The following is a 12,797-nucleotide window of genomic DNA, read 5'->3' on the forward strand; positions in this document are numbered from 1 at the left end:
ATTGAACTCCAAGCTATAATTGAGAAACAACTGTCTAATGTATGTTTTGCTTCTTTTCTAAGTGCTCCAAAGCAGAGTGGAGAGCTGGTGAGATTGTGTCCGCTGTAGACTCGTTGCAGAGGTAGGTGAATTGCAGTGGGTCCATGTGCTTGCTCAGGTCGGAGTTAACTCTTCCCTTTTAGACGTTGCCAAGTTTAATCACTGCACCACTGATAGCTGTTTCCAAACAGCAACATACAGTTCACAAAACTTAGAGAAGTATTGTAAGTCAGTAGTTTCTACCAAGACTCATTACCTGTTTGCTTCCACAACTCCAAACACTATTCGGTCAGCAGAGTTCGTTATTGCAGTGCAACACACATTCGGTTCATTTTTTAAACGTTTTTTAACCTATAAAAATAATTTTAAAAGTTGTTTCGATTTACAAATACATAATAATCCATGAGTACATCAATATTTATATAACTTGTTTAAATTGTGAGTTGATAAATTTGAATGTGCCATTAGTCAGACCAGACTTGGAGTACTGTGAACAGTTTTGAGCTCTTTAGTGTAAGAAAGAATGTACTGGTGTTGGAGAGAGTCCAGAGGAGGATCATCTGAGAATGAAAGGGTTAACATATGAGGAACATTTGATGGTTCTGAGTACACGCTGGAGTTTAGAAGAATGGTGGGGGGGGGCGGGGATCTCATTGAAACCTATTGAATACTGAAAGGCCTAGTGAATGTGGGAAGGATGTTTCCTTTAGTAGGAGAATTTAGGACCAGAAGGCACAGCTTCAGAATACAAGGATGCCCCTTTAAAACAGAGATGAGGAGGAATTTCTTTAGCCTGAACATGGTGGATATGTGGCATTCATTGCCACACGCAGTTGTGGGGGCCAGGTCATTGGGTATATTTAAAACGGAGCTTTATAGGTTCTTGATTAGTAATGACATCAAAGGTTACAGGGGGCATAATGGAATTGTGGAGCAGACTTGATAGATTGAATGGCCTAATTCTGCCCTTATGCTACATGATGTTTTATATGGTATGCAAAAGGGTATTTAGTTAAATAGTAGCCATCTTAAATGCAATGAAATCTGACAAATTTGGGAGTGTGATTTAATAAAATGATTAAGGAATCTGTTTTAGTAATGCTTGTGGGATCAATATTAGGAAAGCTGAGAATTGCCTCAGTTTATGACCAGAGATAGGCAAGAATTTGGTTTAATGCTTCATTGATGGGTTTATTTCTTCACCAAATGCACTGAAGTATCAGCCAGGATGGTGTGCTTGTGTCTTTGGAATGAGACTTAAGACTCTGATAAGAGGTCATTGACCTAAAACATTAATTATTTTCCTCACTAATGCTGCCTAATCAATATCATACTTGCAGCATATTGTGGCTGCCTAATTATGGCCATTAGTATAGAAACAAAATCAGAACTTTTCTTCATTTCTCCTCCAGCCCCAACCCACTCACTTTCACTCCTGTTAGTTGGTATGGCAACTACATATCACAAAATCTGTCACCGTGGTGAAGTCAGGCAACTAACATGCTACCACTGTAGTCTTAGTATCCATACTTGAACAAATTGGGGGAAAAAAAAAGAACCCCTTATTTCTAAAACCTGAAAAGATTCTCCCAGCTGATCATCAGAAGACATGGTTCATGACAAAGTCACAAGAAGACATGGTTCATGACAAAATGAATGTGTCTTTTCTTTTACCTTGCCAGCACACAAATCCCACAAAGTGACATAACTAACTTTCTCCGAATCATTGTAGTTTGACAGCACAAGATAGGTGCCACTGTTTGTCAGTGCTGCGTTGTGCAAGAACAACATAGATGACTTGTCTTCGAGAGTGTGTGTATGAGTCTCTGTTTCCAAATTAAAAACAGCAAGATGGTGTGCAAAGTAGGAGCAGACGACCACCTGAAACAAAGACAGCAGTTAGTGTGTTTCTGTAAAATAGTTTTTCTTCTGTTCCTACCTTACACATCACTGGAAACCACTCATACTGATGTTTAGCTCTTTGACTTTTCAGTCCTTTTTGATATTTAAAAATCAGACAAGCTAACTCAGAGCAGGTAAAATTAAATATCTTTGGAAATATATATGTGCTAGGCAGATTGCAGACTAATTGTCTGCAATCTCCCATGGCTTGCTGGCATCGTCATTTGAAAGCTAAGATCAATCAGGCACAGGACTGACATACAGACCAATTTAGGAGAAGCAAAATGTGGAGAATAAGTGTGGCCATTATATACTCAGTAAGTAACTACAAATACATCTCAGGCAACAGGAATGTGTTTGGATCTCTTGTTTATAGGCCTATAGAATCACAGTGTACCATTAACAATTAGAACAACTCCAAAAAACATTCCCATTGAGTTTGTATATGAATGTTGAAAATATTAATTCTTTCACTTTCTTCAATCTACTTTCATTCATGAACTACAGAGAAAATAAGCTTAAGGTAGATCAGGCAGGAAAATAAATTTTAAGCCAAAGATCAGATCAGCCATGATTAACTGAGCAAACTTAAGGGGCTTTATTCCTATTCCTACTACTATTTTTACTTATGTGTTTGTCTCTCTGGTTTCTCTACATTACAGTATATAATTAACAAGAAGACCCATGTTTTCATTGTGCTGGTACTCTTCAAACAACTACAAGCATTTACATCAAATTCTTACAAAGAAACATTTCAGTTCTTTTCATTTCCTGTGGTATAAAACCTCAGAGGTTTTGCCAGTAATGAAAGGTTCAAACTAATTTAGTAAATGGCCAAGCACAGAAAAATACTAATGAAAAGAAGTTACACTTAGAATTGGGAATGATAAGTAGCATTAGAATAATAAACATAAATTAAAAAACAATTCTTGCTCCAAGATCAGTTCATAGGTTATGTATATAAACACAAGTGTATTAAACAGGGTTGAAAAGACCAAACTGCAGGTGGTGGAAATTTGAAATTAAAAACTGAAAATATTGTGAATAGTCAGTGGGACTGGCAGCATCTATGGAGAGAAAATTAAGGCTCCCTCTTCATGGATGCTGCTTGATTTGCTGCATATCTCACTATTTTCCAGTCTTTATAGAGGGACTGGAAGTGGATGGTGAGAACAATTTCAAGTTCCTGTGTGTTAACATCTCTGCGGACCTAACCTGGTTGCACACGTTGTTGCAGCTATAAAGAAGGCAAGACAGTGGCTATTTTTCATTAGGAGTTTGAGGAGATTTGGTTTGTCACCTAAAACACTCAAAAACTTCTACAGATGTACCATGGTCAACATTCTGACTGGCTGAATCACCGTCTGGTATGGGGGTGGGGGTGGGGGGGGGGGGAGTGGTGCCTCAGGAAGGCGGCATTCCTCATTTAGGGACCCAATGTATTCAGAGAGCCCTGTGTCACGTGACAGCACTGCCCTCACCTGGTTGTAAGGCACACCACATGCCAATCAACATTTCAACCCTCCCAACTAATCAATGCACACTTAACCATTGGCCACCTTAATTGGATTAACCCATCAAGCACCAAGCCGTTGGCCCCCCAGTGAATCACCTGGGCTGGACACTCCAGCCCCCAGACCTATAAAGGGTGCTACATGTGCTTGGTTCGCTCTTCTTGCCATCCTCGAGGGACCACCCTGCTTCACTCCAGGCTGAAGACCGCAGAACAGCGCTGGAGACACATGGTGAGCCATGCATTGAATAGGGTTTGGGAACGTCTACTGTTGTCTCTAGCTGAGAGCCGTGTCTGCCCAAAGTCAAGGGGTGGCGGGTATCGTAGTTCCTTGCTGGTATGTGTACCTGTACTCTGTCCCCACACCGTTTTCCCATGTATTGTACTGCTGACTTGACTTTTCCCACACTCGTCTATTCTAAGTGCGTTTGTGTGAGTATTGTAGCCGCTTGTGTTGTTCCCAAGCTCTTCTCCCCTTGTAAATAAACTCCTTATTATTAAAACTGTGTCCAGAGCCCTTGCCTTTGAGACCCAAAGATAGTCTCATTTCCATCACAACACCCCACCACCCAGGACATGCCCTCTTCTCATTGTTACCATCAAGTAGGAGCTACAGAAGCTTGAAGGCACACACTCAATGATTCAGGAACAGCTTATTTTCCCTCTATCATCTGATTTCTAAATGGATATTGAACCCATGAACACTCACACTCCTTTTTTCACATTTCTATTTTTGCACTTATTTTAACTGAACTATTTAATATACATATATTTACTGTAATTCAGTTTTTTCTATATTTATCATGTATTTCATTGTACTACTGCCTCAAAAACAATTGTTGACATATGCTGGTGTTATTAAACCTGATTCTGATTTTCTGTTTCTATTTCAGATTTCCAGTTCCATCAAAGGTCCATAAATCGGTCTCATTAACAGTGATTTTCTCTCCACACAATGTGAGGTAACTGGATGCACAGGATCACAGAACGAAGACACCTTGCAAAGCAGTCACCCAGTCTGTACATAGTTTCGCTAATTTAGAGGAGACCACATCCTGAGCATTGATTGCAATAGACAGGATTGGAAAAAGTAAAAGTGAATTGCTAATACACTTGGAGAGAGTATTTGTAGACAGCGGGAAGGGAAGAGGTAAAGATTCTCTGTGTTTGTACAGGAGAGTGTTCTTAGAACAGGATTAGTTGGTGGAGATTGAAGAGCAGACCAGGAAATAATCCCTTAGGAATGCAAAATGGGACAATGAAGGGAAAACACATCTCACTAAAGATGATGTTAGTAATTAAGATGATTCATTAAATCCAAATGCTGTGGGGTGAGAAGTGTGCTCCATCTTTGATCTGATCAAAAGGCAGTAAGAGCAGGGGCACAGGAAAAAAGATTAAAGATAGACTCTTTCTATCAGGACTAGAAAAGATATTGGTGGTGTTGCTGTAGAGAGAGGCCATGAGAAAGGCTGTGCTGACACAAAGCATTAAGGGTAGATTTCAGGGGGTGATAAGAACTGTGTCTCATATACCTCATTCTGTATTTTGAAAACAAACTTGTTTTCTCACTTTCTCTATTCCGATGAAGGGTCTTCAACTTGAAATTTTTAGCTCTTCCTCTCTCTTCTGCCTGATCTACTGAGCATCTACAGCATTTTCTGGTTTTGTTTCAGATTTCCAACATCTGCAGATTGGATTTTCAGTTTGGTCTGGTGACTTGGATAATGAGTCATCTCCTTGAGGTTTTTCCACCAGTCTTCAACTCAACTTTTCACAGGATATTGAATCATGAACAGAAACTACAAGTCTGGATTGGGTAGTAGATTTCACTGGGGTATACACGTATTTCTCACCTTCTCATTCCCACTTAGAAGATACTGATCAATGGGGTTGGATTTCTCTTTACAGAACTCTTGCAATATTGTGATTTCCTGCTTCACTTCCTTTTCCAGCCTTCTCTTTCGTGCAGTCTTGGTTTCATTACGTTTGTCCCACGGGGTCATAAAAGCTGAAATTAAACAGATTCAGACACATTTGGAAGATTAGCCTGTGCTTATTGTTACCTGCACATCAGTTAGAGACTGATTTCACAATCAAATCCTCTTTTGGTTTCAGTGTTGACTCATGCTGAAATTTGTTTTTGTTGTCTCTTATAACTCCTCTGTCACTGCCTTTATGGTCGATAACTCCTAAACTAACTAATGGCTGCAAGGATGGAACTAAAGGCTCCAGGACTGAGAGGAGTACTCCCCTTGCCTACACCTACTCTTCAATTTATTTAAACAATTTCTAAAGTCTTTCACACACAAGACTGATCACAGTGAAAGAATTTGTTAAATATCTCCTGAGAACTTAATTAAAGCTATTTTTTCATCATCTCCTGCACTTAAGCATTTTATAAGGGATAATCCCATCCTTCCAAAATTATGGTGGGACAGAAGACTGCAGATGCTGGAATCTGGAGCAAAAGCAACGTGCTGGGGGAACTCAATGGGCCAGGCAGCATCTGTGCAGAGAAATGAACATTCCATGTTTTGGGTTGAAACCCTTCATTTAGTGTTCTGGTATGTTGTTCAGGTTGCCAAGCTACAGGAGTGATATGATTGCCCTGGAGAGAGTGCAGAGGAGCTTTACCAGAGTACTGCCATAATTTGAGGACTTTAGTTATAGAGAGTCTGCATTAGCTGGACTTGTTTTACATAAACAAAAGGGGGTTGAGGAGTGTGCCGATAGAGGTATATAAAATTATATGATGCCTAGGTAGGAAAGGTAGTCAGAAAAACTTTTTCCTGCGGCAGGGATAGGATATCAAGAACAAGAGGTTGTAGGTTGGGAGTAAGAGGAAGGAATTTGAAAGGGGATCTGAGGAGGAAGTAATTTTACCCAGAAAGTGGTTGAACAGCCTGCTAGAAGAAATGGTGGGGTCAGTTACAATTACTATATTTAAGAGACATTTACAGTAGGCAAGGTAAAGTAGGATATGGACCTAATTTAGGCAAATTGGATTAGTATGAATGGACAAAAAAGGTGTGTTGCACTGAAGGCTCTATTTATGTTCTGCAAGGCTCTATCTCTCAATGACATCATTCATTTTCACACAATAATCTCAAACCTCTTGATTCGTAAAGTGCCCAGAACCTTCACTTAAAACATCATAATCTGTCTCCTCAAATTCTGTACTGTGCCTTATATTGAACAGCCAATTTAAATCTATATATTTGTATCTCATTTTCTCCCTGAATGAATGTAAGCTGAATCACTTGAAAACAAAATTCCATTCATGCTATTGCATTATACTCCCTGTAGGATCACAACCCTGTAGTGGTCGGGGGGCTTGTGTGTCTCATTAACCCTGAGAGCTATGCTGGAGGGAGATTCGTCTCCTGGTAGGGTCACCCAAGCCAGACAGGTCAAAGAGCAGAGGCCAGACTAAGAGCGATCCACTGGTCCTCCAGGTTGGGGGTTGGGCACAGGGCTAACAACCCAGTCCCGGAAAAAGACTTCTGTTACGGAAACAGCAACAGAAGGGACCAAAACTACTACTAGGTATGATGGGCTTCCAGAGTCATCGGTAGATACTTGTATGAATGACAGTGGTGAGAGCCGAAAGGAAGTCACTGACAGAAAGACAGAAGTTCTGAATGCTAAATGTAGGACCAAGACAGGATTTTGGAATGTGCGAAATAAGTGAAAGTAGAAGAGGAAAAGAGAAAGACCCAAGAATACCTGGTGTCGAACTGTAGAGGGAGAGCTGAAGACCCTGCACTACACCTGGGGTACCATTCAGAAGCTAGGCCAGAACAAACAGGAGTGAAGGACCTTCGTTGCTGCCCTACATGCCAGTAGGCATAACAGGCAGTAAGTATTGCATTATTTCAACATTAAATTTTCAAACTGGTTCCAATATTATTCCTTAATTATATAAGGGGAACTTTTCATAATTCTTTACTCTGCTGCTGGTACCAGTGAACTGTATAAATGGCAGGGCTTGGTTACTTCTCAATAATTAACTTTGGTACCTTTGTTCCAGAATAAAAGATCCATACTCACAAAACCACATGGAATACCTTTACCTACAGAACTACTTGACCCTTTTCTTTTTCTCCGCTTGGTCAGAAGCTCTCTGTAGAAGTCATCCTTTGAGTGAGAAGGAAGACCATTTAACAGGGGAAGTTGGTCTTTGTATGTGGGCCGGATCCGTTCTTTGATAAATCCAGTCTTCAAGTTCCAGATAACAAGGTGATCCCTTTCCGCAAGCAAAAAAAAACACACCCATTAATCTTCTAGTTTATCCAAAAATAATTGTTTTATTGAGCTTTTGTTTCTGTACAACATAATAGGCTGATTATCAATTGGATAAAAGGAGGCAATTCAAACAAATTTGCCAGCTACCAGCAATTTGCAGCTCAGATGATATTGGGCTACCAGGCATGCTCAGACAACAAACAGATGAGATATTGGCAACACATCTCTTGCCATGATACCAGGCCCACCGTTGTGTGGCATTGCAATTGTGCTGAAGGGAGATACTCAGAGAAGATCTCTGGGGGAAATGTCAAATATTAGAGGGCATGATTTAAGATGAGGGTGTCAGGGAAGTTTAATCAGAATCATGTTTTATATCACCGGCATATATCATGAAATTTGTTAACTTAGCAGCAGCAGTACAATGCAATACATGATAAATAAAAACAATTACATTATGTATATTAAATAGTTAAATTAAGGTAAGTAGAGCAAAAACAAATTTAAAAATAGTAGTGAGTTTGTGTTCATGGGTTCAGTGTACATTTAGAAATTGGATGGTAGAGAGGAAGAAGCTGTTCCTGAAATGGTCTGTGTCTTCAGGCTTCTGTACCTCCCTCCTGATGGCAACAATGAGAAGAGGGCATGCCCTGGGTGATGGAGGCCATTAAAGTTCAAACTAACAAACAGGAAAAAATCTGCAGATGCTGGAGGAACTCAGCAGGCCAGGCAGAATCTATAGAAAAAAGTACAGTTGACATTTAAGGCTGAAGCCCTTCAGCAGGACTAAACTTATTATCACCATATATTACCTGAGATATATTTTCTCGTGAGCATTCACAGTAAATACAATAGAAATGAAATTTCTGTTGTGTTTCTTTGTATTTACTGTGGATGACACAATAAAAACACACGCACACACACACACACACAATGAGAGATGGACCAACAACCAGATTACGAAATGAGTATTTTTACACAGAGAGTTATAGTTGGCTGCAGCATGCTGCCGGGCGAGTTGGTAGAACAGATCTGATGGCAAAATTTAAGAGGCATTTAGACAGACATATGAACAAGGGGACATTGCTTTGTGGATCCAGAATTGGCTTGCTGACAGAAGACAAAGAGTGGTTGTAGGTGGGTTATATACTGCATGGAGGTCGGTGACCAGTGGAGTGCCTCAGGGATCTGTTCTGGGACCCCTAAACTTTGTGATTTTTATAAATGACCCGGATGAGGAAGTGGAGGGATGGGTTTGCCGATGACACGAAGGTTGGTGGTATTGTGGATAGTGTGGAGGGCTGTCAGAGGTTACAGCAGGACATTGATAGGATGCAAAACTGGACTGAGAAGTTAAACCCAGTTAAGTATGAGGTGGTTCATTTTGGTAGGTCAAATATGATGATAAAATATAGTATTAATGGTAAGACTCTTGGCAGTGTGGAGGATCAGAGGGGTTTTGGGGTGCTACACAGGTTGACTCTGTGGTTAAGAAGGCATATGGTGTATTGTCCTTCATCAAACATGGGATTGAGTTTAAGAGCTGAGAAGTAATTTTACAGCTATATTGGACCCTGGTCAGACCCCACTTGGAGTACTGTGCTCAGTTCTGATTGCCTCGCTACAGGGAGGATGTGGAAACCATAGAAAGGGTGCAGAGGAGATTTACAAGGATGTTGCCTGGATTGTGCAGCATGCCTTATGAGAATAGGTTGAGTGAACTCGGCCTTTTTTCCTTGGAGTGACGGAGGATGAGAGGTGACCTGATAGGGGTGTATAAGATGATGAGAGGCAATGATCATGTGGATAGTCAGAGGCTTTTTCCCTGGGCTGAAATGGCTAGCACGAGAGGGCACAGTTTTAAGGTGCTTGGAAGCAGGTACAGAGGAGAAGTCAGGGGTAAGTTTTTTTTAAAAACGCCGAGAGTGGTGAGCATGTGGAATGGACTGCCGGGGTCGGTGGTGGAAGTGGAAACGATAGGGTCTTTTAAGAGACTCTTGGATGGATACATGAAGCTTAGAAAAATAGAGGACTAGGTATTTCTAAGATAAGGACATGTTTGGCACAGCTTTGTGGGCCAAGGGGCCTGCATTGTGCTGTAGGTTTTCTATGTTTCTATGTTTCAAAAAGAAATAGATAGATATGGACTGGCTGTGCAAGCAGATATTGATTGGTTTCATGGTCAGCACAGATAGTGGTTCAAAGGGCCTGTTCTTGTGCTGTACCACTCTATGTTCTAAAGTAAGTGGCAGTTCAAAGCTGGGCATCAACAAGATGGTGTAGCAGCAGAAATGGACTACATCACAGGCAGAAGCCAGGAGCTCAAATCCTGTTCAATGAAGAAAGCAAAAGTACCTGTTGAGAGCAGCACCAAGCAAACCTAAAACTGCAATGCCAATCTGGTGACTGTTTGCTAAACTGAAAAGGCAGTATGCAACAGCCAGAGCTGGCAATCTCACAACCAATGCATCAAAGGTTTGCAGCACCTCCAGATCTGGCTGGCAATGCTGGGGACAACAGAGGAGAAGAAAATTCTCATCCTAGACCATAACATACAGGAGCAGAATTAGACCACTTTGCCCATTGAGACTGCTCCACCACTTTATCACGGCTGATCCAATTTTCCTCTCAGTCCCAATCTCATGCCTTCTCTCTGTATCCATTCATGCCCTGACCAATCAAGAATCTATCAACGTCTGCCTTAAATGCACATAAAGACTTGGCCTCCATATCTGCTTTTGGCAAAGAATTCCACAGATTCACCATTCTCTGGCTAAAGAAATTCCACCTCATTTCCATTCTACTCTATTCGGAGGCTATGTCCTCTGGTCTTAAACTCTCTCACCATTGGGAACATTCTCTCCACATCCATTCTATCAATGCCTTTCACCATTCCACAGGTTTCACCCCTCATTCTTCTGAATTTCAGTGAATGCAGCTCCAGAGCCACCAATCGCTCTTCATATGACAAGTCATTCAATCCTAGACTCTTTTGAACCCTCTCCAGTTTCAGCACATCCTTTCTAAAGGGCCCAATACTGCGCACAATACTCCAAGTGAGGTCTCACCAGTGCTTTATAAAGTCTTAACTTTACATCTTTGCATTTACATTCTAATCCTCTTGAAATGATCGCTAACATTGTACTGTATTTGCCTTCCTTGCCACAGACTTAATCAGCAATTTAACCTTTAGGGAATCCTGCACAAGGACTCCCAAATCCCTTTGTGTCTCAGTTTTTAAAATATTTTCCCTCCATATAGAAAATCGTCAACCCTTTCATTTCTTCTAACAAAGTGCATGATCATCCAATTCCCGACTGTATTCTATCTGCTATTTCTTTGTCCATTCTCCTAATCTGCCCAAGTCCGTCTGTAGCTTATTTCCTCAGAACTCACTGCCTCCCCACCTATCTTCATATCATCTGCACTTTGGCAATAAACTCTTAAATTCCATCTTCCAAATCATTAACACGTTACATAAAAAGAATTGGTCCCAACACGGACCACTGTGGAACATCATTAGTCACTGGCAGCCAACCAGAAAAGGCTCCCTTTATTCCCACACTTTGCCTCCTGCCAATTAGCCACTGCTTTATCCATGCTAGAATCTTTCCTGTAATACCAAGGGCTCGTAGCTTGTTAAGCAGCCTCATGAGTGGCCCCTTCTGAAACTCCAAGTATACAACATCAACTGATTCTTATTTCCTGCTTGTTATTTCTTCAAAGAATTCCAACAGGTTTTTCAGGCAAGATTTTCCCTTGAGAAAATCATGCTGACCATGGCCTATTTTATCATGTGCATCCAAGTGCCCGGAGACTTCATCCTTCATAATCAACTCCAACAATTTCCCAGCCACTAAGGTCAGACTAACTGGCCTATAATTTCCTTTCTTCTGCCTCTCTCCCTTCTTGAAGAGTGGAATGACATTTGCAATTTTCCAGTCTTCCACAACCATTCCAGGATCTAGTGATTCTTGAAAGATCATTACTAGTGTCTCTACAATCTCTTAAGTTACCTCTTTCAGAACTCTGGGGTGTACATCATCTGGTCCAGGTGACTTATCTATCTTTCAGTTTCCAAAGAACCTTCTGTCTAGTTATGCTAACTTCACACACTTCATGCACCCTGATATCTGGAACCCATTATACTGCTAGTGTCTTCCACAGTGAAGGCTGATGCAAAATATTTAGTCATTTTGTCCATTTCCTTGCCTCCCATTGCTACCTCTCCAGCAGTCCAATAACCACCTTCATCTCACTTTTACACATGTATCTGAAAAAAAACTTTTGGTATCCTCTTTAATATTATTGGCTAGCTTACTTTCATATTCCATCTTTACCTTATTAATAACTTTTTTAGTTCTCTTCTGTTTGGTTTTTAAAAGCTTCCCAATCCTCTAACTTCCCACTAATCCTTGCTCTATTATATGCCCTCTCTTTATCTTTTATGTTAGCATTGACTTCTCTTATTAGCCACAGGTGTCATCTTTCCTTTAGAATACTTATTCCTGTTTGGGATGTCCTTTGCCTTCTGAATTGCTTCTAGAAATTCCAGCCATTGTTGTTTCGCCATCATCCCACCAGTGTTCTTTTCTAACCAATTCTGACCAACTCCTCTCTTACACCTCTGTTATTCCCTTTACTCGATTATAATACTGATACATCTGACTTTAGCTTCTCAATAACAGCAGGTCCCAGCACACAAGTGCTAAAGATGAAGCATTCCAGAAGTACTGATTGGGTGATTCACCTTGACTTCCTCCTGAGATTCCCAGTATGACAGAAGCTGGTCTTCTGCTTATTTGATTAACTTCAAGGATAAGGGGCCAGACAAGATCACAGCAGCAGCTTAGCCATCTTTAGCTGCTTCATCGTTGACCTTCCTTCCATCATAAGGTCAGGAGAAGAGATGTTCACTAATCGTTTCAAGATGTTCATTTCCACTCCCAAGTCAATTCAACATTTAGGTCTGGGCTGACAAATGACAAATTATGTGTTTTCCAAAATTGTTTCAATCTTGATGATAAGAACATTTTAAAGTAAAAGGTGATAAAGCTTTGTCAATAGCAAATAATCAAAAGGTTTTCAGGGTGTA

The 12,797-nt window shown here is 40.7% G+C and overlaps 1 protein-coding gene across 5 annotated transcripts in view; it reads right to left on the reverse strand.

The window, feature by feature from the left end:
- Window positions 1-12,797, reverse strand: part of LOC132396626 (uncharacterized) — a 127,862-nt gene that overhangs the window by 13,722 nt on the left and 101,343 nt on the right. For 4 of the 5 annotated variants that reach the window (XM_059974333.1, XM_059974329.1, XM_059974331.1 and 1 more), the window contains 4 exons: window positions 7,525-7,703; window positions 5,311-5,465; window positions 1,714-1,920; window positions 296-390 (listed from right to left, as the gene is read on the reverse strand). In XM_059974333.1, the coding sequence (XP_059830316.1) occupies window positions 296-390; window positions 1,714-1,920; window positions 5,311-5,465; window positions 7,525-7,703 (636 nt within the window). The remainder of the gene's footprint in view (window positions 1-295; window positions 391-1,713; window positions 1,921-5,310; window positions 5,466-7,524; window positions 7,704-12,797) is intronic. The other variant, XM_059974330.1, reaches the window with a different exon arrangement.

The sequence above is a fragment of the Hypanus sabinus genome, chromosome 7, assembly GCF_030144855.1.
Source record: "Hypanus sabinus isolate sHypSab1 chromosome 7, sHypSab1.hap1, whole genome shotgun sequence".
NCBI lineage: Eukaryota > Metazoa > Chordata > Chondrichthyes > Myliobatiformes > Dasyatidae > Hypanus > Hypanus sabinus.